Raw genomic sequence first — 23506 nt, forward strand, 5'->3', positions numbered from 1 at the left:
GTTTGACAGCTGGAGTGACCTTTCTCTCATTCCTCTTTTCTGGAGTCAGAATTTACTCTCCTTTTGTCAAATGATTCTCTCTTGGCTATGTCTCCTGTTCTTTCTCATTATCTACCACTCATTAGACAGTGTCTTGGGGGCATGCTGCATGGCTGTTGTAACTCTTATACCTTATCCAAGGGTACAAACTCTACCAAAAGAACTTAAATTCCTCAACAAATAAATGATCTTAATAACAGCTATAAGTTCTTACTGCAGTCTGGATATAGCACTCTCAGGCATTTTACAGATGATTGCCTGCTTTTACTTGGTTATTGATCTGATTGTTGAATCTTAGAAGATCCTAACACCAAAGAATGGATCATAGTGAGACCTAACTGGAAGTAGGGGGTTATACTCCATTTGTTACAGATGTCAAGCAGTGGAGGTGGTATGCATAAGAAAGTAGTACTTGGGTTACTGGACTCAGGCTCAGTGAGGAATTCCTAATGGATTCCAGGGTTATTTATGTGTCAACCATGAAGGATAACTTTTAACTTCAAATTAGTTCAAGACTTTGTTTCATGTTTGTTCCTATGCTTGTTACCATATATTTATCACCATTCTTTAAAGCCTTCTGGCATTTGTCTCTTGTCATTTTGTTAAGATATATTTTTGTATATCATGCTTTTGATGCATATATTTTGAAGAAAATTCAATTGAGTCAAAAATAAGGGTTATGCTTATTATAATGCTTTTAAGGCTTAGATTCTTTCAAAAATATATCCTAAATATCTTTCACAGAAATATATTCTCCTTTCTAGTAGATGAATCAACAGTAATGGTATTGCATTTATAGATGGAATTTAATAATTTTTTAAAACCAATATATCATTTTTAATATAATTTGGGACATATTATTTAAGATTAGGTTTTAGTGGATATTTCTGCTTTCATAGAAGATGAAATTGGTGTACCATAATCTATTTTATATTTAAGTTTGTTTTATATTGTTGAGTCATTCTTTAAAGAAGTATTGGTTTTGGACTTTTGAAGATATCCACTACTTCTGTTAGAAGACAAATTCATAAAAGAAAAACAGATCAATAACCAAGTAAAAGCAGGCAATCATCTGTAAAATGCCTGAGAGTACTGTATCTAGACTGCAGTAAGAACTTATAGCTGTTATTAAGATCATTTATTTGTTGAAGAATTTAAGTTCTTTTGGTAGAGAGTGAAACATAGTTTATAAAAATGTATACTACAAACCTATGATGGGTAAAAAAGGCATTCTTGTCAGAATGACCTAAGACAGACTCAATCTTGTTAATGAAATAAAAAATGGGGAGAGGTGGAGAGCTTTTGGGGCTTCTTGGCAAGAATCTGACATGGGCCAAGGACAAGGAAGTAGGCTTCAGGGAGGAGTCTAAATATTAGGCTAGAACAAAGAAGTGATTTTAGACAGGAATCTAAATTTTAGCCTAGAATAAGAAAGTAGGCTTCAGGCATGAAAATGACTTTGGGCTAGGACAGGAAAGTTGGCTCAGATACTTTGGTCATCCTGATAAGCCCTTAGAAACAGTGATCACAGGAGTGTTTATGTAATTGGGTTTAATGTCTTTCTTGTTCTTTGACTATTTGTGTTTATTGTCTTGCTTGTTCCTTGACTATTTGCATCTATTGTATTGCTAGACTCTCAACCTAGAACTGACCTTAATACATGCATGTAATTAAAATGGTATAAAAGCAAAAAAAAAAAAGGAGGAGGGATGGAATAGGGGGCTCTAGGGAGGGGAAATGTATTGTAAATATATATATATAATATCCAATAAAAACATTAAAATAAAAAGTGTATACTACAACATATGTAAGTAAAGCTATCAGAGTAATGGAGAAATTAATAGTTAAGTACACAGATCCATAATTTTATAAATTAAATGACAAATGTACAGAAATTTAGCTCTGCATAATTTATCACCTCTTATTATTGGTCACTCATTCAAGTGATTCCATAAAACAAGAGCAAACCAGAAGTTACTGATGTGGCTGCTGTTGAAGATCCTACTGAAGACTAGACCATGTATCCACATCACTTTCTTGATCCATCCTATTTTTCCATAAAGGAAGAGGACACTTTGGTGAAAAGGAAAGGCTGGGGGCATAGAATGCGGAAGAGACACTGTGAAGACAGTGCCACCCTGTCATCATCTTCCTGCTAGCTCTCTTTAAATAAATTTATTTCAAGACAGCTTGAGGAGTATAAAAATATCCTTCTCAGCCCTTCCACTCTCTGTGTGGTCCATGTGTCCCTAACACTATTAGCATGTAAAAATTTGTTATCACTGTAGGCTCTGTGATCCCAACCCAAAATTTATTAAAGCAGATTATCTGCAGGGCTTTATCATCCTTTCTTCTCTCTTTGATGCTTGAGATGCATTTTAAAAGATAATTTTCTGTGATGGTAGTTTTTATGAGATTTTGAGATGTAGAGATGATGCCATAGGCTGAGTTTTCTGACAATCACTGAAATGAGCATATTCAATTACGATTTAGTTATATGGTAGCATAGGAATACATTCTTTCAAAGTTGGTAAGTGGGGTTATCACTCATCAACTGTATCAAAACCCCATTATTAGATACTGAAATGTAATTAAAGAGAATGTTAAAGTTTGTCTGAAAAATATGCTAGTTTCTTTGATATAGTACAATTTTTAATCATGTGCCAGTCTAGACAGAGTCAATAAGATGATATATCCATCCAAGTAAGCATGTCTCTGTGTTGGGATAAAATTCATAGTGATTTATAAACTTTAAATTTTAAAGAACCCTCTTCCCGATTATTACCTCTCAGTGTCCTCTCTCCAAAGTGGTAGCAAGTAGGTTGGGATAGCGTTTGACTATTCCATAGGATTCCTTATATGAAATTCAAGTGTGGTTAGGTCCTAGAAAATTTTAAATGATGTAAAGATGGAAAATAAACGAACATGAACTCTACCACTGTTCTTTGCATGACACTATGTTTTATTTTTATAAATTGAACTTAGGTTAGAAAGGAAAACCAAAACTATTCCTTTTTGCAGATGACAACATACTGTATTTAAAAATCCCATGGAGTCCACATAAAACTTGTGGCTCTGATAAATATTTCCAACAACATATTAAGATATAAAATCAACACATAAACATCAATCGCCTCTCTGTACAGCAAGAGCAAACTTGATGAGAAATAAATCAGGAAACACATCCCACTCATAGTAGCCTTATCCTGTACAAAAATCAATTTCAAACTGGATCCCACACATTAATTTAAAATTGGGATCACTGAAACTGATAACAGAAAACATAAGGGAAAACATCAGGACATAGCTATAGGCAACATGTTTCTGAATAAAACCAAAATAGGAAAGAAAAGAATTGACAGTGCATGAAGTTAAAAACTTTCTGTACAGCAAAAGATACTAACTCATACTTCTAAGTGCCTACAAAAAAAAAAAAAAAAAAAAAAAAAACTGGAGAGAGAATACACTAACAACTTGACAGCACACCTGAAACCTCTAGAACAAAAAGAAGCAAATATACCCAAGAGGAGTAGACAGCAGGAAATAATCAAACTCAGGGCTGAAATCAACCAAGTAGAAACAGAAAGAACTATACAAAATATTAACAAAACTAGGAGCTGGTTCTTTGAGAAAGTCAACAAAATAGATAAACCCTTAGCCAGACTAACCAGAGGGCACAGAGACAGTATCTAAATTAATAAAATCAGAGCTGGAAAGGGAGACATAAGAACAGAAACTGAGGAAATTAAAAAAATTATCAGATCCTACTACAAAGGCCTATACTCAACAAAACTAGAAAATCTGGATGAAATGGACAATTTTCTAGACAGATACCAGGTACCAAAGTTAAATCAGAGGCAAATAAACCATCTAAACAGTCCCATGACCCCTAAAGAAATAGCAGCAGTCATCAAAAGTCTCCCCACCAAAAAAAGCCCAGGACCAGATGGTTTTAGTGCAGAAATCTATCAGACCTTCAAGGAAGACCTAATACCAATGCTCTTCAAACTATTCCACAAAATAGAAACAGAAGAAACAGTACCCAATTCATTCTATGAAGCTACAATCATGCTTACACCTAAACCTCACAAAGACCCAACAAAGAAAGAGACCAATCTCCCTTATGAATTTGACTACAGACCAATCTCCCTTATGAATATTGATGCAAAAATACTCAAGAAAATTCTCATAAACCAAATCCAAGAACACATCAAAACAATCATCCATCATGATCAAGTAGACTTTATCCCAGGAATGCAGGGATGATTCAATATACAGAAATCCATCAATGTAATCCACTATATAAACAAACACAAAGAAAAAGAAACACATGATCATCTCACTAGATGCTGAAAAAATAATTGACAAAATTGAACATTCCTTCATGGTAAAAGTCTTGGCAAGATCAGGAATTCAAGGCCCATACCCAAACATAGTAAAAGCAATATACAGCAAGCCAGTAGCCAACATCAAACTAAATGGAGAGAAACTTGAAGCAATCCCACTAAAATCAGGGACAAGGCTGCCCACTCTCTCCCTACCTAGTCAATATAGTACTTGAAGTCCTAGGCAAAGCAACAAAAAGAGGTCAAAGGGATACAAATTGGAAAGGAAGAAGTAAAAATATCACTATTTGCAGATGACATGATAGTATGCTTAAGTGACCCCAATACTTCCACCAGAGAACTCCTAAACCTGATAAACAACTTCAGTAAAGTGGCTGGTTATAAAATCAACTCAAACAAATCAGTAGCCTTCCTAGACTCGAAAGATAAACATGCTGAGAAAGAAATTAGGAAAATGACACCCTTCAAAATAGTCACAAATAATAGAAAATATCTTGGTGTGAAACTAACCAAGCAAGTGAAAGATCTACATGACAAGAACTTCCAGTCTCTGAAGAAAGAAATCAAAGCAGATCTCAGAAGATGGAAAGATCTCTTATGTTCATGGATTGGCAGGATTAATATAGTAAAAATGGCTATCTTGCCGAGAGAAATCTACAGATTTAATCCCCATCAAAATTCCCACTCAATTCTTCACAGAGATAGAAAGAACAATCCTCAAATTCATTTGGAATAACAAAAACCCTACGATATCAAAAACTATTCTCAACAATAAAAAAAACTTCTGGAAGAATCACCATCCCTGACTTCAAGCTGTACTACAGAGTAATAGTGATAAAAAAAAAAAAAAAAAAACTGCATGGTATTGGTACAGAGACAGGCAGGAAGATCAATGGAATAGAATTGAAGACCCAGAAAAGAACACACACCTATGGTCACTTGATCTTTGAAAAAGGAGCTAAAACTGTCCAGTGGTAAAAGGACAGCATTTTCAACAAATGGTGCTTGTTCAACTGGAGGCCAACATGTAGAAGAATGCAAATTAATCCATCCTTATCTCTTTGTACAAAGCTCAAGTCCAAGTGGATAAAGCACCTCCACATAAAACCAGACACACTGAAACTAATAGAAGAGAAGGTGGTGAAGAACCTTGAATACTTGAGCACAGGGGAAAATTTCCTGAACAGAACACCAATGGCTCTCAGATCAAGAATTGACAAATGGGACTTCATAAAACTGCCAAGTTTCTGTAAGGCAAAGGACACTGTCAATAGGACAAAATGCCAACCAACAGATTGGGAAAAGTTTTTTACCAATCCCACATTTAATAGAGGGCTAATATCCAATATATACAAGAACTCAAGAAATTCGACTCCAGACAACCAAATAACTCTATTAAAAATGGGGTACAGAGCTAAACAAACAATTCTCAACTGAGGAAACTCGAATGGCCAAGAAGCACCTAAAGAAATGTTCAACATAATCATCAGGGAAATTCAAATCAAAACAACCTTGAGATTCCACTTCACATCCAAAATGTATTTGGTCACTTTTGATGCTGTATGTGTGCTAATGATTGACCATTCAAGTAATTTCTCAGCCGGCAAGCAATGATACTGTAAAAACTGTGTCTCACTGCTCCTTCCTAATTGATAGGGGCATGGCTGACTTCTACAGAACAAGCACTACTGTTAATAGTCCAGCCTGGCAGGAAATCTTCACAGTTAATGTCACATGCTTTGATGTGTAACTTAGCTTCATATGTATATACTAGAACTGATCTCTTTTCACAGATGTGTCTTTGAAAACTTATTAATTTACTTTGAATAGTATGTTTATATATCATGTTTTATATGTAATCTGGCAAGGACATAAGACTATTTAAAACTATAAAAATTCTTTATGGCTCAGAAAATATGCCTTTAACCACATTTGGGGTACTAGAGAATAGGATATTAATTATAGAATATCTTTTTATAGCAAATATATTTTAGAATTCGCAGCCATAGAGTAAACAAAATTCTATATAGCAGTAACATGTAAAATGGAAGGCTAGAGAGGTTATACAGTTAATCAGTGAAAAAGTTTAATCATTATACTGTGAGGAACTGTCAGAAAGAAAAATAATTGAAAAGAGGATAGGAATTGATGGCTTGACAGCTGTTCTTTCTAAAAGGAAGTCTGAGGTGTAATAATATTGTATAAATTCCAGCAGTGAGTCTCTGTTCCAGCTAGTTCTGATATTTGAAAAGATATGTGGGGCAAGGAGTCTGGGAAGTGATGAGAGATAAATTTATTCAGGTTGTTACAAAATAATTGAAAGCTGTTCCAGGAGTTTGATTAGCTGCTTACATATTCTTCATCCAAGTGTTTAGGGAACAAGAAAGCTGTGTTTCTAGGCAGAAAGAAGGAACTTAAGGAAGTTGAAAGAAGCAGGTGGCAGCTGTACAAAGAATCAGCATTTCAAGGGAAATGCAGTTGAAATATCAAGGCAGAGTGCACTTGAGATTTGAGTATAGAAGTCTGTAGAAGACTAATGCTTAGGAGGAAAAACCCCTTTAAAGAAAAGCTGGCATTCATGGTTCAAAAAAGAAACCACACACAACAAATTCAATAAAACCAAAACCAAATTCCCAAATCTTTTGTAGTTAGGTTTTTCTAATATTTTCTAGAAGAAAGGAACACAGATGGACCAAGGTATCTTTCACGGTCCCATGTCGGTAAAAATGGCTGTGGAACTGCAGGGTTCCTCACGCCAGTCTGTGGTAGTTGGCTGGGAAACGCTCTGGGTTCCTCCAGCTAAAAGTTAGGCCCAGCTGCTCACTAAAGGCCTCTCCATGGCTTCTTACTGCGTGGCCCCAACACATGAGAAAGTCCATGGGTTCCAAACGGGTTTATTGGCATGTTGGATGGTGGATGGATCTGGATGCACCCCCCAAAAAAACCCAGGGCAGACCTGAGTTAAATAGGGAGGGAAAGAGGGGGGAGGGGCTGGGGAGGAATGCTTATTTGGCTCCACCCTTTGGCCTTCAGGTACCTCATTAGTATGTAAATCTCTCTAGGACCTGAGGCCTGTTTATCATGCCCTCCACCTGTGTCCTACATGACTGAAGGGTGCAGGTTGAATGGAGATGAGCCTGGGTTCTGGGGTGTGGCCGAACCCACAACCCAAAAACCAGGATACCCTTCCACAGCCCGACAGTCCCACAGGTACCAATGTGTTCAAGGCTATTTCCCACTTTCTCTAGTATTAGATTTAATGTATTTGGTTTCATGTTGAGGTCCTTGATCCACTTGCACTTGAGTTTTGTGCAGGGCAATAAATATAGATCTGTTTGCATTCTTCAATATGCAGACATCTGATTAGACAAGCACTATTTGATGAATATTCTTTTTTTCTATTGTATGGTTTTGGCTTCTTTATCAAAAATTAAATGTCCATAGGTGTGTGGGCTTATTTCTGGGTATTCAATTCTATCCCCTTGACTCTATACTTGTCTGATTCTATACCAGTAGCATGCAGTTTTTATTACTATTGTTTTATAGTACAGCTTGAAGTCAGGAATAGTGATACCTCTAGAAGTTCTGTTACTGTTCAAACCATTTTGGCTATCCTGAGTTTTTTGTTTTTACATATACAGTTAAGAATTATTCTTTCAAGATCTGTAAAGAATTGTGTTAAAATTTTGTGGAAATTGAATTGAGACTGTAGATTACTTTTTGGTAAGATGGCCATTTTCACTATGTTAATCCTACAGATCCATAAGTGTAGTAGTATTTAAAATCCTGGCCCGAGGCTTCTTCCCAGCCTTAGAACATTTATGTTCCTTATGTTCCTGGATGAAACACACACACACACACACACACACACACACACACACACACACACACACTCTTTATATTTTTAATATGCCTTAGGCAGCACAATAACTTGGCAGCTGTCTACCCTCTGTGTTGTTAGAATTTGCTTTATTATGGACTCCAAGTTATCACTTACTGTTGACTGTGTTCCATCTGGGCTGCTCTTAGCTTCAGTTGGACAGCACACACAGCCATGTTTCCATGGCTTAGCACTCCTTTGGTGGCTCTCCTCCTGCCTGCATATTTGTCTTCTTCCATGGCAGCTTTTCTCTGCCCTTCCCTCCTCATAGTCCTCTCTCCCCAAGCCCCCAATACTTCAACCCCACCTATGTCTCTTCTGCCCAGATATTGGCTGTCAATATCTTTATTCTCCATTCAGAATTAACTTGTGGGCAGAATCCCAGGAGCTATGTGCAGAGTCCAGGTCTTGGGGGCTCCCACTTAGCATTGCAATAGATGGTAAAAGACAAAACCTCCATGATTTTTCTTTTAGTTCTATAAAGGCTCTTTTCCATTCATATATTAATGAAACACAACTATAACAATTATGTAAATTATAAGGTATGACATAATTTATAATGTTCAGTTGCGGGGCTGTTAGCTCGCACGTGGCCGTAGGTCCTGTTGGGTTGTGTTGTGGATCCCACGTGTCTGGGAGGCAGAAGCATGGGAATTTGACTGAGTTCACTCCACACTGTGCTGGGCAGACGCAGGGCTGAGAAGCTGCCGGGGCTTTGCCCGGGCATGGAGAGATCTCAGCTTGAAGTCCTGTGAGGGCAGGGCTCCTGAGTGGGGGTCTCTTGGCCAAGGCAGTTGACCAGGAGGTCTGTGGTCTTGGTCCTTGGGCTTCCAGATGTCACTGGGAGCCACGGAAAAACTGAGACACGAGGGCCTACAGCCAAGAGGAACTAGGGGGAGAGAAGCTCCGACAGTGCCCCATGGGTAGAGACTCTTGGTTACCAGGACTAGCTTGGCTGGCTCGGCTTGCTTGCTTGAGTTGGCAGCCTACGCAGCAGGAACATAGAGAAGTCTTCTATCGGGAGATTAGGCTACAGCAGTGGCTCATTATTTAAAGGTCTTCTCCATGGTTCCCCACGGTGGGGTCCCAAAGACATGAGGAAGTCCATGGTTTTAAAAGGTTTATTGTCATGGAGAAAAGTGAATGTGGCTGACCGCTCCCCCCCCACCCCCCCAATTCTCAGGGCAGACCTGAGTTAAATAGGGAGGGAGGAGGGTCTAAGAAGGAATGCTTAATTGGCTATACCCTCTGGCCTTTAGGTATCTATTAATATGGAAATCTCTTGAGGCCCTGAGGCATGTAGTCATGCCCTCTACCTGTGGAGGGGCTGGTAGGGGTGCTGAAGCACTGATCAATGGCTACATGTCAGGAGCCTGGACTCTGGGAGTGTGGTGAAATGTATGCCATCCCTTGCAGTGTCTCTGGCCATCTCTAGCCAGTGCTTCACCAGAAACCAAGCTATCCTTTCATGGTCCTACATCCAGTCTATTGAAGACCCCCATACTAGGGAGACCCTTCCTCAAGTCTCAGGAAATCACGACCACCCAAGAATCACAAGAAACCATACCTGGATGTAATCAGCAGAGGTTTATTGGGGAAGAGAGCTGGCAGCCAGCGGTCTGACTACATACTTGAGCAGGAGTAGAGTTCAACCCTGCCTGCCAGTCTGAGGAGGGTTTTAAAGGGAAAAACCACAAACCAGAGGAGTGGGAAGGGGGTGAGGGGTTGCCAAGGATACATAACATAAGAATAGTGAAACATTCCAGAGAAACTCACCCTGAGAGGTTAATAGCCATGGAAATTACTCAGTACAATCATTTTTCTCAAAAATGTGGTTTTACCATGTCACTGTCCTACCCTGTCAACTATCTATTAACTATTTCTCACTAGCTCCAGCCGTAGAGCCACAGCCCTGTCATTGTGTTTTTACCACCTGAATGACTTTCATTCTTTACAGCCAGTTCCTGAAACTGCCCTGGCTTGTTTCAGAGAAAAGTTTCTATGTCCCTAAAAGAACTTTAAAGCATCTATATATGTATATATTCTATAAAAAATGATTTTTATAATTTTTCATTCTTTACTATCATACACGAGAATTTAGATAAAGTATTCTATTATTTATCCTAACTTAATGAATTAAAATTCTGTACCTTAGTCATGCTTGATTTAAATTGTATTACCATCTGAATACCATATTTTTGAATCTAGAATACTTTCTGTAATGTGAAATAGCTTAAGTTCAATTGTGAGACTTTAACTAGTCTTCAACCCTGTCAGAGATTTGAGAAGGAATTAAATATTGCTTGAATATGTAGGAAGCACAAAGACACAGTTTCCAAAATTTACACAATTGACAGAGACTGCCTTGACAGTCCCCAGTATTCCTATTAATGTTTTAGCATCTGTCTGCAGCCTTCTGTCCCAGAATATCTAACAGATCTTAAGTGAAACAGAAATTATGAAGAAGTAGCTTGCCCTGACTTGTCAGAGTTTACCTGTCACCTATTCTACATCCATTTGACCTTTTTAGACAGCATTCTGTCTGCAGATATAACTAGGGCATTTTTTGTCCAGTGGCTAGCCTAGCACAGTTGAAGCACCTCCACCTGGAGGTATTGATGCTAAATATCTTTGTTGAAATGGAATGGGGGAGCTGTCAGGAGCAGACCTGTCTCATAATCAAAAGATCTTTTAATAATAAAATGATCTTAAGTGTTACATTTTGTGGATCTTGACACTTTTAAAAGCCATCTATTTATAGATAGATGTTAAACATTGATTATTTTTAGCTATTTACTATATGAATAACCTTGAAAACACTTTATTGTAATTTGCTCAATTGAAACCTAATATAACTATGAGTTTGAGTTTACTATCTATTAACTTGCATTACTTTGTAATCATCCTATCATTTGTAATAGCAGCTATTAAAAGGACTGGGTCTAAGCCTTGCATTCTTAAATGAGTTGGATAAACACCATGACTATATAAGAGTAACAAAATTAAGTTTAAATTTTGTATCAATATACAAAGATTTAAATAAAATCTTAAATATGTATCAACTCAAATTCTGTACCAATGTAAGAAAATATAGTTTCAATTCTGCATCAACATATAAAGATCTCTACCAATATAAGATGATGGTTATAAAATTATGGGACATCTTTCTATCTTCTGATAGCTTCCTCAATTTCTTTATTCAGTGATTTGAAGTTCTTCTCATATAGATCTTCATTAGAGTTACACCAAGATATTTTATATTATTTGGAGCATTGTGAAGGATATTGTCTGACTAACTTCTTTCTCAGCCTGTTTATCATTTGTGTAAAGGAGGGCTACTGATTTCTTTGAGTTAATTTTGTATCCATTCACTTTGTTGAAGGTGTTTATCAGATGTAGGAGTTCTCTGGTAGGATTTTTGGGGTCTTTTATATATACTATCATATTATCTGTGAATAGAGATACTTTGACTTCTTCCTTTCCAATTTGTATTGTTTTGATCTTTTTTAGTTGTCCTGTTCTAGCTAGAACTTCAAGTGTTATATTGAAGAGATAGAGTAGACAACCTTGACTTGTCCCTGGATTTAGTGGGATTCCCTTAAGTTTCTCTCTAGTTAATTTGATGTTGACTATTGACATGCTGTATAGTTTCTTTATTGTATATAGCTTTGTGCCTTGTATCTCTGATCTCTTCAAAATTCTTAACATGAAAAGGTGCTGGATATTGCCAAAGGCTATTTCAGTATCTAATGAGATGATCATGTGGGCTTTTTGTTGTTGTTGTTTGTTTATATGGTGGATTACAGTGATGGATTTTTGTATATTGAACCACCCCTAGATTCCTGGGATGAAGCCTACTTGATTATGGTTGATGACGTCTTTGCTATATTCCTAAATTCTGTTTGTAAGTAGTTTATTGAGTATTTTTGCATTGATGTTCATAAGGGAAATTGTCCAAAGTTCTGTTTCTTCATTGAGTCTTTGTGTGCTTTAGGTGTCAGGGTGGCTGTGGCCTCATAGAATGAGTTTGAAAATTTTTCTTCTATTTCTATTTTGTGGAATATTTTGAGAAATATTGACATCAGCTCTTTTTTGACAGTCTGGTAGAATTCTGCACTAAAATCATCTGGCCCTCGGCTTTTTTTTTTTTTTTGTTGTTGTTTGTTTGATTGTTTGTTGTTTTTGTTTTGTTTGTTTGTTTGAGGACTCTTAATTAGTGCTTTATTTCCAAAGGGGTTATAGGATTACTTAGTTTACCTGACCTTAATTTAACTTTGGTAAGTGGTATCTAACTAGAAAATCATCCATTTCATTTAGATTTTCCAGTTTTGCAGAGAAAAACTTTTGAAGTGAGACCTAAGGATTCTTCTATTTTCCTCAGTGTCTGGTGTTACCTTTCCATTTTCATTAATGAATTTGTTAATTTGGGTACAGTCTCTTTGCCTTTTAATTAGTTTGGATAAGGGTTTGTTTATCTTGACTTTTTTTTTTTTGAAGAACGAGCTTTTTGTTTTGAATTTTTTTTTGTATTGTTCTCTTTGTTTCTAGTTGATTGATTTTAGCCCTGAGTTTCCTGCCATTTATCTACTCCTCTTGGGTGTGTTTGGTTCTTTTTGTTCTAGAATTTTCAGCTGTACTTTTAACTCCTTAGTATGGGAACTCTCCAATTTCTTTACAAGGGCACTTAATTGTATGAACTTTCCTCTTAGCACTGCTTTCATTGTGTCCCATAAGTTTAGGTATGTTGTGCCTTCATTTTCCTTAAATCCTAGAATATCTTTAATTTCTTTCTTGACCCAGTGATCATTGATCAGAGAGTTGTTCAGTTTCCATTAGTATGTAAGCTTTCTGTTGTTTCTGTTGTTCCTGAAATTCAGCTTTAGTACATGTTGGTCTGATAAGATGCAAGGGGTTATATCTTCTTGTATCTGTTTCAGCTTGCTTTGTGACTGATTATATAGCCAATTTTAGAGAAGGTTCTATGAGGTGCTAAGAAGAGGTGTATTCGTTTGTGTTTGAGTGAAATGTTCTATAAATATCTGTTAGGTCCATCTGAATCATAACCTCTGTTAGCTTCATTATTTTTATGTTTAGTTTTGATCTTGATGACCTCTTCATCAGTGAGACAAGGATGTTGAAGTCCCCCACTATTATTGTCTGAAGTTTGATGTGTGATTTAAGATTCAGTAATGTTCCTTTTACCTTGAAGTTGGAGCATAGATGGTCAGAATTGAGACATCTTCTTGGTGGATTTTTGCTTTGATGATCATGAAGTGTCTTTCCATATTTTTAAAATTACTTTTGGTTGAAAGTCTATTTTATTAGATATTAGAAATGACTACTCCAGCTCATTTCTTGGTCCTATTTACTTGGAAAATCTTTTTCTAGCCCATTACACTAAGATAATGTCTATCTTTGTTGCAGAGATATGTTTCTAGTATACAACAGAATGATGGATTCTGTTTACACATCCATCCTGTTACCCTGTATCTTTTTATTGGGAAATTCAGTCTATTGATATTGAGAGATATTAGTGACCAATGTTTTTTAATTCCTGTTAATTTGATGTCATTGTTGGTAGTATGTGTGTGTGTTTTCTATTGGCTTTATTGATGTGAAATTATTTCTTGAGTTTTCTTGAGTGTAGTTAGACTCATCAGGTTGGAGTTTTCTTTCTTGTATCTTTTGTAGGACTGGATTAGTAGAAAGATATTGTTTAGATTTTGTTTTGTCATGGAATATCTCGGTTTCTCCATCTATGATGATTGAAAGTTTTACTTGGTATAGTGGTCTGGGCTGACATCTGTTGTCTCTTAGGGTCTGCAAGGACAATGTTCAGGCCCTTCTGCATTTGTATATCAGACCGTTTCCCCTTGCAGCTTTTGTGAGGAGCGGGTACAACGGTGCAGCCAGCTATAATGTGGCGCCTGCAAAGTCTCGAGTACTGCTTCTTGGCAGTTTGCAAGCCGCCCTCCTTTCCCTGACAAAGCCATGACTGCAGAACTACTGCGCAGACTTGCTGCCACGCAGAATTGGGCTGTTTGAGGTGCACCAATGAGGCATGCTGACGTGGCAGGAGCTGAATGGGACAGGCAGGGGTATAAAAGGACAGCTGTTAAGGGGCTGAGGGAGAGAGGAGCTTCCAGAGAGAGAGGATGGTAAAGGATCCTGAATAAACTGTGTTGAGAAGAACTCTGAGTTGCGTCGTTCCTGTCGGCTGGTCGGATAGAGAAGCGACAAGCTTTTAATCTTTCTTTGTTCTGTACATTTAGTATTTTGAGTATTATGTAGATGGAGGATTTTCTTTTCTGTCCCAGTTTGGTATTCTGTAGCTTCTTGTACTTTATAGGCATCACTTTCTTTAGGTTAGGGAAATTTTCTTCTATAATTCTTTTGAAGATATTTTCTGGGGCCTTTGAGCTGGGAATCTTCTCCTTCTTCAATTTCTATTATTCTTAGGTTTAGTCTTTTCATGGTGTCCCAGATTTCCTGGATGTTTTGTGTCATGAACTTTTAGATTTAACATTTTCTTTGACCAATGTTTTATTTTTTTTCTATGCCTGAGATTCTCTCTTCCATCTCTTACATTCTATTGGTGATGCTTATGTCTGTAGTTCCTGTTTTCTTTTTTTTTTCTGATGTTTTCTATCTCCAGGATTGCCTCAGCTTGTCTTTTATTTATTGCTGCTATTTCCATTTTCAGCTCTTGGACAGTTTTATTCATTTTCTTCACCTGTTTGATTGACTGTATTTTCCTGTATTTACTTAAGAAACTTATTCATTTCTTCTTTAAAGGCCCCTATTATCATTAGAAGATTGGATTTAAGATCATCCTCTTGTGGTTCAGATTAGTTAGGATATCCATGACTTGCTGCAACAGGATAACTGGGCTTTGGTGGTGCCTGGCTCTTGTTGTTTGTGTTCTTATGCATCTGGTTTTCCCTGGTGTTGGCTGTATGATCCTGATGACAGCAGGACTTTTCTGGAAGGCAGAGGGAGCCATGAGCCTGACTGAGGCGGTCAGGGCACTGGACTCTGCTGACTATGCCTCTGGTGGATCCCACTAGCAAGGGATTTGTGGGGCAATGTTCCAAACTGGTAGTTCTTGGAGCCCCTTGCTTCCCTCCATGGGGTAAACAAGAAGCTCTTAGAGTTCTGTAAGGCTCCTCAGGACCAAAGGGCAAGCAAAATGCTTGTTAGGGTAGGTCAGTGGACTGTGTGAAACTCACCTCTGCCAACTATGCCCTAGAAAGACCCCCCTGGGAAAGGATTGGTGAGGCACTGTTTCAAGCTGGTTAGACATGGGGCCCCAGAGGCCTCCATAGAGGAGCAGTATGCTCTTGGTGTTCCCCAAGGCTCCACAGGACCAAAAGAGTGAGCCTAGTGCCAGACAATGGAGGTCAGGGGACTGGGGGCAACTCACCACTGCTAGCTCTGAAAGAAGATCTTCCATTTTATTGACTTTTTATTTTTATATTTTGCCAGTCCTGTTTGGCTCTGTCCTGGGTCTCTGGGCTGCACCTACCTCTTGTTTCTGTTCTTTTAGGCAGTGTCAAGCATCGGCTCCCTTTCATGACATGGGCCTCAAGTTGGGCTAGTTACTGGCTGGCTATTTGTTTTAGTCGAGGTTTGTATTCCTGCACAAATATCATGACCAAGATACAAGTTGGGGATGAAAGGGTTTATTCAGCTTACACTTTCCACATTGCTGTTGATCACCAAAGGAAGTCAGGCCTGGAACTCAAGCAGGTTAGAAAGCAGGAGCTGATGCAGAGGCCATGGTGGGATGTTACTTACTGGCTTGCTTACCCTGGCTTGCTCAGCTTGCTTTCTTATAGAACCCAAGATTACCAGCCCAGGGATGGTACCACCCACAAGGGCCCTCCCACATTGATCACTAATTGAGAAAATGCCTTACAGCTGGATATCATGGAGGCGTTTTCTCAACTGAAGCTCTTTTCTCTGTGATAGCTCCAACTTGTGTCAAGTTGACGCAAAACCAGCCAGTACACTATGCCTACAAGTTCTGTGCCATCTTTACTCTAGCACATCTTGCAGACCTACAGATTATAGGTCAAAGATTTTGTGGTTGGGTTGATCTCCCAGTCCCACTATAGCCTTGCCTGGTTGTAGAAGATAGACAGTTTGAGCTCCACATCCTCCATTACTTTGATAGGGTAAATGACTTTGTTAGGGTAAATCTTGTAGACTCCAGTCATCTTCACCGGGACTCTATCTCTGCCCTTCCCACCTCTGGGCTTATCTCTCTTCCTATACCTACTTGCCCTAATTTCACTTGCAAGTTTTATTTCATTCCTCTTTCCCAGGGAGATCCATGAATCATCCCTCGAGCACTCCTTGTTCTTTAGCCACTCTGGGTCTGTGGACTGTAGCACAATTATTCTTTACAAAACAGCAGTATCCAAAATATACAGAACTCAAGAAACTAGACATCAACAAACCAAATAATCCAATTAAAAATGGGATACACCAGATTGAAACAGAAAACTTGAAACAAGAATTTCAAATTACTAAGAAACACTTAAAGAAATATCCAATACCCATAGATACCAGGTAAATATAAATCAAAACTACTTCGAGATTCTGTCTTACACCTCCCAGAATGGTTAGGATCACAAACATGTGACAGGTCAGGGTTGTAAGGTTGTGCATCAAGGGGAACACTCTTCCATAGCTGGTGGGAGTGCAAATTTGTATAGCCATTATGGAAATTAATATGGAGGTTCCTCAGGAAGTTGGGAGTCTATCTATCTCAAAACCTAGCTATACCACGTCTATGTATATACCGGAAGGATGCTTCATCCTTTCTCAAGTACACTTGCTCAACTATGTTCATCGAAGTTTTATTTATAATAGTCAGAAACTAGAAACAACCTAGATGTTCCACAACTGAAAAATGGATAAAGAAAATGTGGCACATTTACACAATGGAATATTACTCAGCTGTTAAAAACAATGACATCATGAAATTTGCAGGCAAACAAATGGAACTAGAAAAGATCATCCTGAGTGAGGTAACCCAGACCCAGAAAGACAAACATGGTGTCTCTTCACTTATGAAGCTCTCATTTTTCTAATGTAATTGTAGAAAAGGTATCTTAGTACTTAGAAGTAAATATCACAAGAAAGCATGAATATAATATAACTAAGATTGTATCTGAAGGAATGTAATGTAAAATGAAGCTTAGCTGTGTAAGTGAGAGCTGTGATTTTAAATAAACAACCTATGCCTTCAAACGATTGCAACATCTTTACATTTCATCTTTATGTTGCCTTTTATATTTTCTGAGGATTTATATAAAATATGTTTTGGCTTCAGTTATCAAAGATAAACTTGAAGTTTAAATGTGAATAGAAAAGACAGATTTTCCAGATAGTATGTATATGCCATATTATACCACAAAGCCTTCCATTAACAACAACCTCCCATGCTCCATTTTTCACTCGGTTATCAGGATTATTTAAAATTTCTCATACTTACTTTTTCAAAAGTAAAAATCATGGACAATTATGAAGTAGATGAAATGGATTTTCTTCATCTTTGCCTCACAGTAGTCAGAGGTGATGATTGGTTATTCAAACCTATAACGGGGTGGTCTACCCATCTAGTCTTATAATTGATTAGTATTAAAGAAATGCATAAGAAGACTGAGTATCAAACACTATTTGATAGAGTCACTGAGAGTGACTCTAGCATCTTACACCAGCCTTGTTTTGAATGACATATGGAAGACATTTTTCACTGAATATAAATTGGTTTCTCTTACTGAACTGTTTTTCTGGGTGTTTTTACATTAGTCTTTTGGGTTCTACTAACAAAGAACAAAAATACATGTGACTTAACAAACAGAGTTAGTTATCTCATAATTCTGGAAGCTGAAAGTCTAAGCTTATGCTGCCAGCAAAAGGATTTCTCTCCCCTTATTTGGAGCTTTTTTTGCCTTTTTCCCTGCATCATCACAGGATCTTATTTTGGTGCCGGTTCCTTTTCTTACAAGATCATCAGTCCAGTTGGATTAGGGCCTCACCCTTGAACTTCACACAGTTTTTGAAGCCTTTGAGAAAAAAAAATAGGAATTAAGGCCTCAAGAATTTGAGGGTAATGTCCATAATTCTTTGACAGCTAGGAATTTGATATCTAAATCTGATAAGATATACCAAGTAATATCAGGAAGTATTTCACATCATTCTTCACTTATATTTCCTCATTAACCTGATTTAAAGTTATTTCCATTTTTCATAGATGGCATTTGTTCTGTAAAATGTTACATCAAATAGTTTATAAAATTGTAAGGATTTATTTGCAGAGTCAAATAAATAAAATTTTATCTATAATACAGTTACAAAATACTTGCTTTCCGAAGTTATTACTTGGAGTTACATATCTGGGTGGAAAATACACTGAAGAAGAGTCAACAATTATACTACTTTGAGCATACATACATATTCATATTTGGGTTTATGATATACATTAGAATATAAATATATTTTTATTATGAAGATTTATTCTTCACTTGAAACTATAACAGAACATAAATGAAATTAAAAGTTTACGGGTAGTCAAGTTATTTTCTTCTTATCTCAACTCTTTCCAGAGACCCTATAAGAAGAAAGATATACAACCTATCAAGAGAGACCTGAAGCCAGACAAAAGGTTGGTCTTTTATACCAGAGAAGAAAAAACACTAAAAAGTGTGTTTATTTTGCAAGTTGACAATATACCTGATGACTTTAATACTGAAATATAAGGAAGTATAGGTTATTGAGATCTCAATTAATTGTGTTACATGTGTTCAAGTATGTGAATCTATGTGTATTCATGCTGAAGCCAGAGTCAAACATTGAGCATCTTCATCTATTGCTAGTCACTTTATTACTTTGCGACAAGGTTTCATACTGACCCAGAACCTCAGCTAGGCTGGCTGGCTAGTGAGCTCTTCAAATTCACCTGTCTTTTTGCCATCATGCTGGTATGTGACTTTTTACATGAGTGCTAGGGATTTGAAATCAGGTCCTCTTGTTTACAGAGCAAATTCTACAAAAAAGGTCAGTTTCCAGATGTGTACTTTTTCATAAACTGAAAAAACATTCATTTATTAACATTATTGGAGAATCTGGGGCTATAGAGTAACTGGAAATTAATTATGGAATTCTACAAATGAGAAGAATCTTCATCTGAATGTAAACTTCTTCAATAACTAACTGGCCTCTGAACTGTGCATGTGCAAAACAAACCACAGAGTTCAGACTAAAACAAAAACACGAACAATTAATTTTTAGTTGGATTAATTGGCTACATCAAAAGGAGAAGATTTGAGCTGAAGAGATTGCTGAGTGGTCATGATCTTGTGTTGCTCTGGAAAGGATGTTGGTTCAGTCCCTAACATTCATATTAGGTGGAACATGGCTGCCTGTAACTCCAGCTCCAGAGAATCTGATATTTTTTTCTGGCCTCCGTGGGTAACAGCCTACATAGGCATAACCCTTTCCAATATAGACATATTTAAAAATAAAAATAAATATTTAAAGAAAGATTCTAGATTTTGGAATATGTGTTTTGTAAGGAAAATTTTATGCACAAGATGATATTCATAAAGACAGGGGCTTGTCCAACATAGAAAAGGAAGCTATTAAAATAATGAGGACAATTCTAGACATAAGACATTTAAAGAAAAACCACCAATTAACTAGACCAATGTAGATGTAAACAAGCCTACATTCAACACATTATTAAAAAACAACAACAAAGCAAAAACAAAAGAACCTCAAGCAAGTCCAAAAAAAACCCTCAAACCAAATACTAAACAAAAAACCTTGCACAAATTATAAAAATCAAAAGAAAACAATGAAATTTAAGGTAAACAGTAAAGCAATTAACAAATCCAAAAGTTATTTGAAAAGATGAATGAAATTTATAAGCTTCTATCACATTTGATTTTCAAAAGGATGAGAGAAGATGCAAATTAATAACATCAAAAATGGAAGAAAGGGGATTATTCTATATCCTGTGACATAAAAAGGAAAATAAGAAGTATATAAAATATTTTATGACAATTACATTCACATAAAAGACAAGAATTAAATTTTGTAAGAAAGAATGATAAAATTGACACAAGGAGAAATAGAAAATCTAAACAACCTAGTTAATTGGATGCTATTTTAACTTCTCATAAATAAACTTATCTTAAAAATAATAAATATTAACTGTCACAAGTGAGTTATTTCTAAAGTATGTCATACTCTTTACTTAGAAATATTCTTCTGCTGAGTATTTTGATTGAGAAATCCTTTTTCCTCATAGGTGCTACTAAATTAAAATTATTCTAGCCCTAATACTTTTAAGAAATTTCACATTTCAGATAGTATCATTTGTTGCAGCTGCTTGCCTAGATCTAGCAAGCTAATCTGAATTCTAAACATTTCCTCATATAAGTCACCATTTGCTAGAGTAATGGTTCTCAACTTGTAGGATGTGACCCCCCCCCACAGAGGTTGCATATCAGATAACTTGCATAGCAGTTATATTCAATATTTATTTTACATACATTTCATAGATGAGAATCATGAAGTCAAAATTTATAAGATCTGAACAAAAGTCTTTATTTTTTTAAATATGTTATGTCTGTGTGTATATGTGCAGATGCCTTCAGAAGCTAAAGTTGGGAATTAGATCCCATGAAGCTGTAATTACAGGTAATATCATGGATATTGGGTACCAAACTTTAGTATTCTGAAGACCAACAATTGTTCTTAACTTCTGAGTCATATATCCCCATCCGTTTAATTAAAAAGGCTTTTATACAATATAGTTTAATTATATTTTCTCCTCTAACAACTTCTCCTCAATCCTCCTCACCCTCCTTTCCCCACCCAATTTATGTCCTTTTTCTCTCTTACAAAAACTCCCACAAAAGTGAAAAATCAAAGCAAACAACCAAAAGTCCAGTAATACAAAAAGTGCCCCCAAAAGCAAAATAAAAAGCACATATATAAAAAATGGAGTTTATTTGTATTGTCCAACTACTTCTGGGCATAGCTGCCCCCCCCAACCCCCACCCTCCAGTGTTGTTGATACACCTAGAGATGCTTTATTGGAAACATTGATTTTCCTCTTGCTAGTTGATATCAAAGGTAGATGGTTTCTTGCTTAGGGATGAGGCTCCATGTCCATTTCCCCAACTCATTGCTGGGACCCAAGTGAAACCCAGTGTAAACCCCATGCTAGGACCCTTCTTGTTTGATCCTGAGCAGGTCTAGTGCTTGCTAACACAGTCATTCTGAATGTATATGTCATGTTGTATCTAGAAGAGCATCATCAATCACCTACAGCTCTCTCCTCTCCCAGATCCCCCCAAACCTTAAGGGGAGGAATTGGATGAAGACATCTTTAAATCATAACTTTGAAAGCTTTTAAGCTCTGTGTACATTTGAGAAGACTGTTGAAAACTGATAAGATTAAGATATGCTAGAGAAAGCTCTAACTATTTTTAAGGAGAAAGAAGAAAACCAATCAGTTTTAGCTCAATCAGAATTGCCTAACTAATATTTTTGGGCTTTATTTATTTTTTTTTTAAGATTTATTTTATTTATATGCGTACACTGTAGCTATCTTCAGACACACCAGAAGAGGGCATCAGATCCTATTACAGATGATTGTGAGCCACCATGTGGTTGCTGGGAGTAGAACTCAGGACCTCTAGAAGAAGAGTCAGTGTGAGTCAGTGAGTGCTCTTAACCGCTGAGTCATCTCTCCAGCCCTGGGTTTTATTTTTCTTAACTGAAATAAGTAATGTTGAATTTATAAACCAGAAATAATTGTTCTCAAGGAGGTGACTTTTTATTTTTAATTTTTGGAAAATAAAGTGTGTGCATGAATTTAATATATGTGCATTCACAAATCTAAAATTTTCTTAAATACATGTAAAACTTTGTATTTTGTACTGACACTGAAGTGAAATCTCCTTTCTGAGAAAACTATTTGACTTTTTGTAATTTCTCTAGGCTTAATCTATCTTTTCACTATTCTTATACTTAAAAAATCATCAAATATGAAGCTCTCTGGCTAACATCAAAGGGCTTACATGGAGTTGGATCTCCAGCCTTGCTATTCATAACATGCATTTCTCTTGGGCTCGCTTGACTCCCTGTCTGCAGTTCTCCTGGGCAGATATCTCATGGTCCTGCCATTTTTAACATCTTGTGTTCTGTAGTACAACCCAGGCTTCAGTTCCACAACTCCACTCAATGGCCTCTCAGGGCCTCTTGCCTCTCACAGCTTTCACCTAGGGACTGCCTTCCACACAATATTAAGAAGCAGTGAGGCTCTGAAACCATGAGAAAAATCCCAGGATCCCTTTTCTTTCTAAACTTTGAAGCACCAAATGGAGGATACTGTCAGGATGACTGTCAGCTTGGCATGGCCTTGGTCCCTTGAACTACATTACCATTAGCTTTTGCTTGCAGTTGCCTTCCAGGAGCAGAAAAATGTCTTATGCTGTCTTCTGCAAGTTGGAAGCTTAGAGGGGTAGGATCTTGGCCCGAGAACATACCTTTTCCCAAGGCATATTTGTCCTCTCCTTATGGACACTAATCTTAATAATTGTTGCTTCTCTTCCAGCATAAACCTTGGCTGGAACATTAGGCTTGTGGTATTTTTTTATTTCCTTCTGTCCATTTTGTATTTTTTCTGTACCATTGTAGACTATATAACAATGATTGCTAGTAACCTCACAACAGAGCCACCATTAGTCTGCTCTGATAACTGCACCAAAGAAGTTAGTTGGTTGATTTTAATTGTAGTTTCAAGAAAATTCTTGGGACATGGGCAGAAAGCATACTACCAGTATTGTTCCTCTCTGAAACCTGTTGAGCAAAGCCCACACTGTCTGCATTGCTCTCTTCCAGGCTCCTACATAATTTAATTGTTCTAGTACAACCACTAAATCCTTTCACAATCCTCTAAGAAGTAGAATGGTCAGGCCTGTCACAGAAATAGCCCATTCTCTTGTACCAAATTTTGTATTACTTACTTTTCTATTACTGTGATAATACACCATGACTAAGGCCTTCACCTAGGGACTGCCCTGCCACACAATACTAAGAAGCAGTGACTCTCTGAAACCATGGCAAAGATTCTAGGATCCTTTATCTTTCTAAACTTTGAAGCACCAAATGGAGGATACTGTCAGGACGACTGTGATAATACATCATGATAATAAAC

The 23506-nt window shown here is 37.0% G+C and overlaps 1 protein-coding gene across 1 annotated transcript in view; it reads left to right on the top strand.

Moving 5' to 3' along the window:
* Positions 1-23506, top strand: part of Iqcm (IQ motif containing M) — a 424110-nt gene that overhangs the window by 216340 nt on the left and 184264 nt on the right. Inside the window, exon 9 of the mRNA XM_034522869.2 lies at positions 18882-18940. Within this exon, the coding sequence (XP_034378760.1) occupies positions 18882-18940 (59 nt within the window). The remainder of the gene's footprint in view (positions 1-18881; positions 18941-23506) is intronic.

The sequence above is a fragment of the Arvicanthis niloticus genome, chromosome 18 (assembly GCF_011762505.2).
Source record: "Arvicanthis niloticus isolate mArvNil1 chromosome 18, mArvNil1.pat.X, whole genome shotgun sequence".
In the NCBI taxonomy this organism is placed as follows: domain Eukaryota; kingdom Metazoa; phylum Chordata; class Mammalia; order Rodentia; family Muridae; genus Arvicanthis; species Arvicanthis niloticus.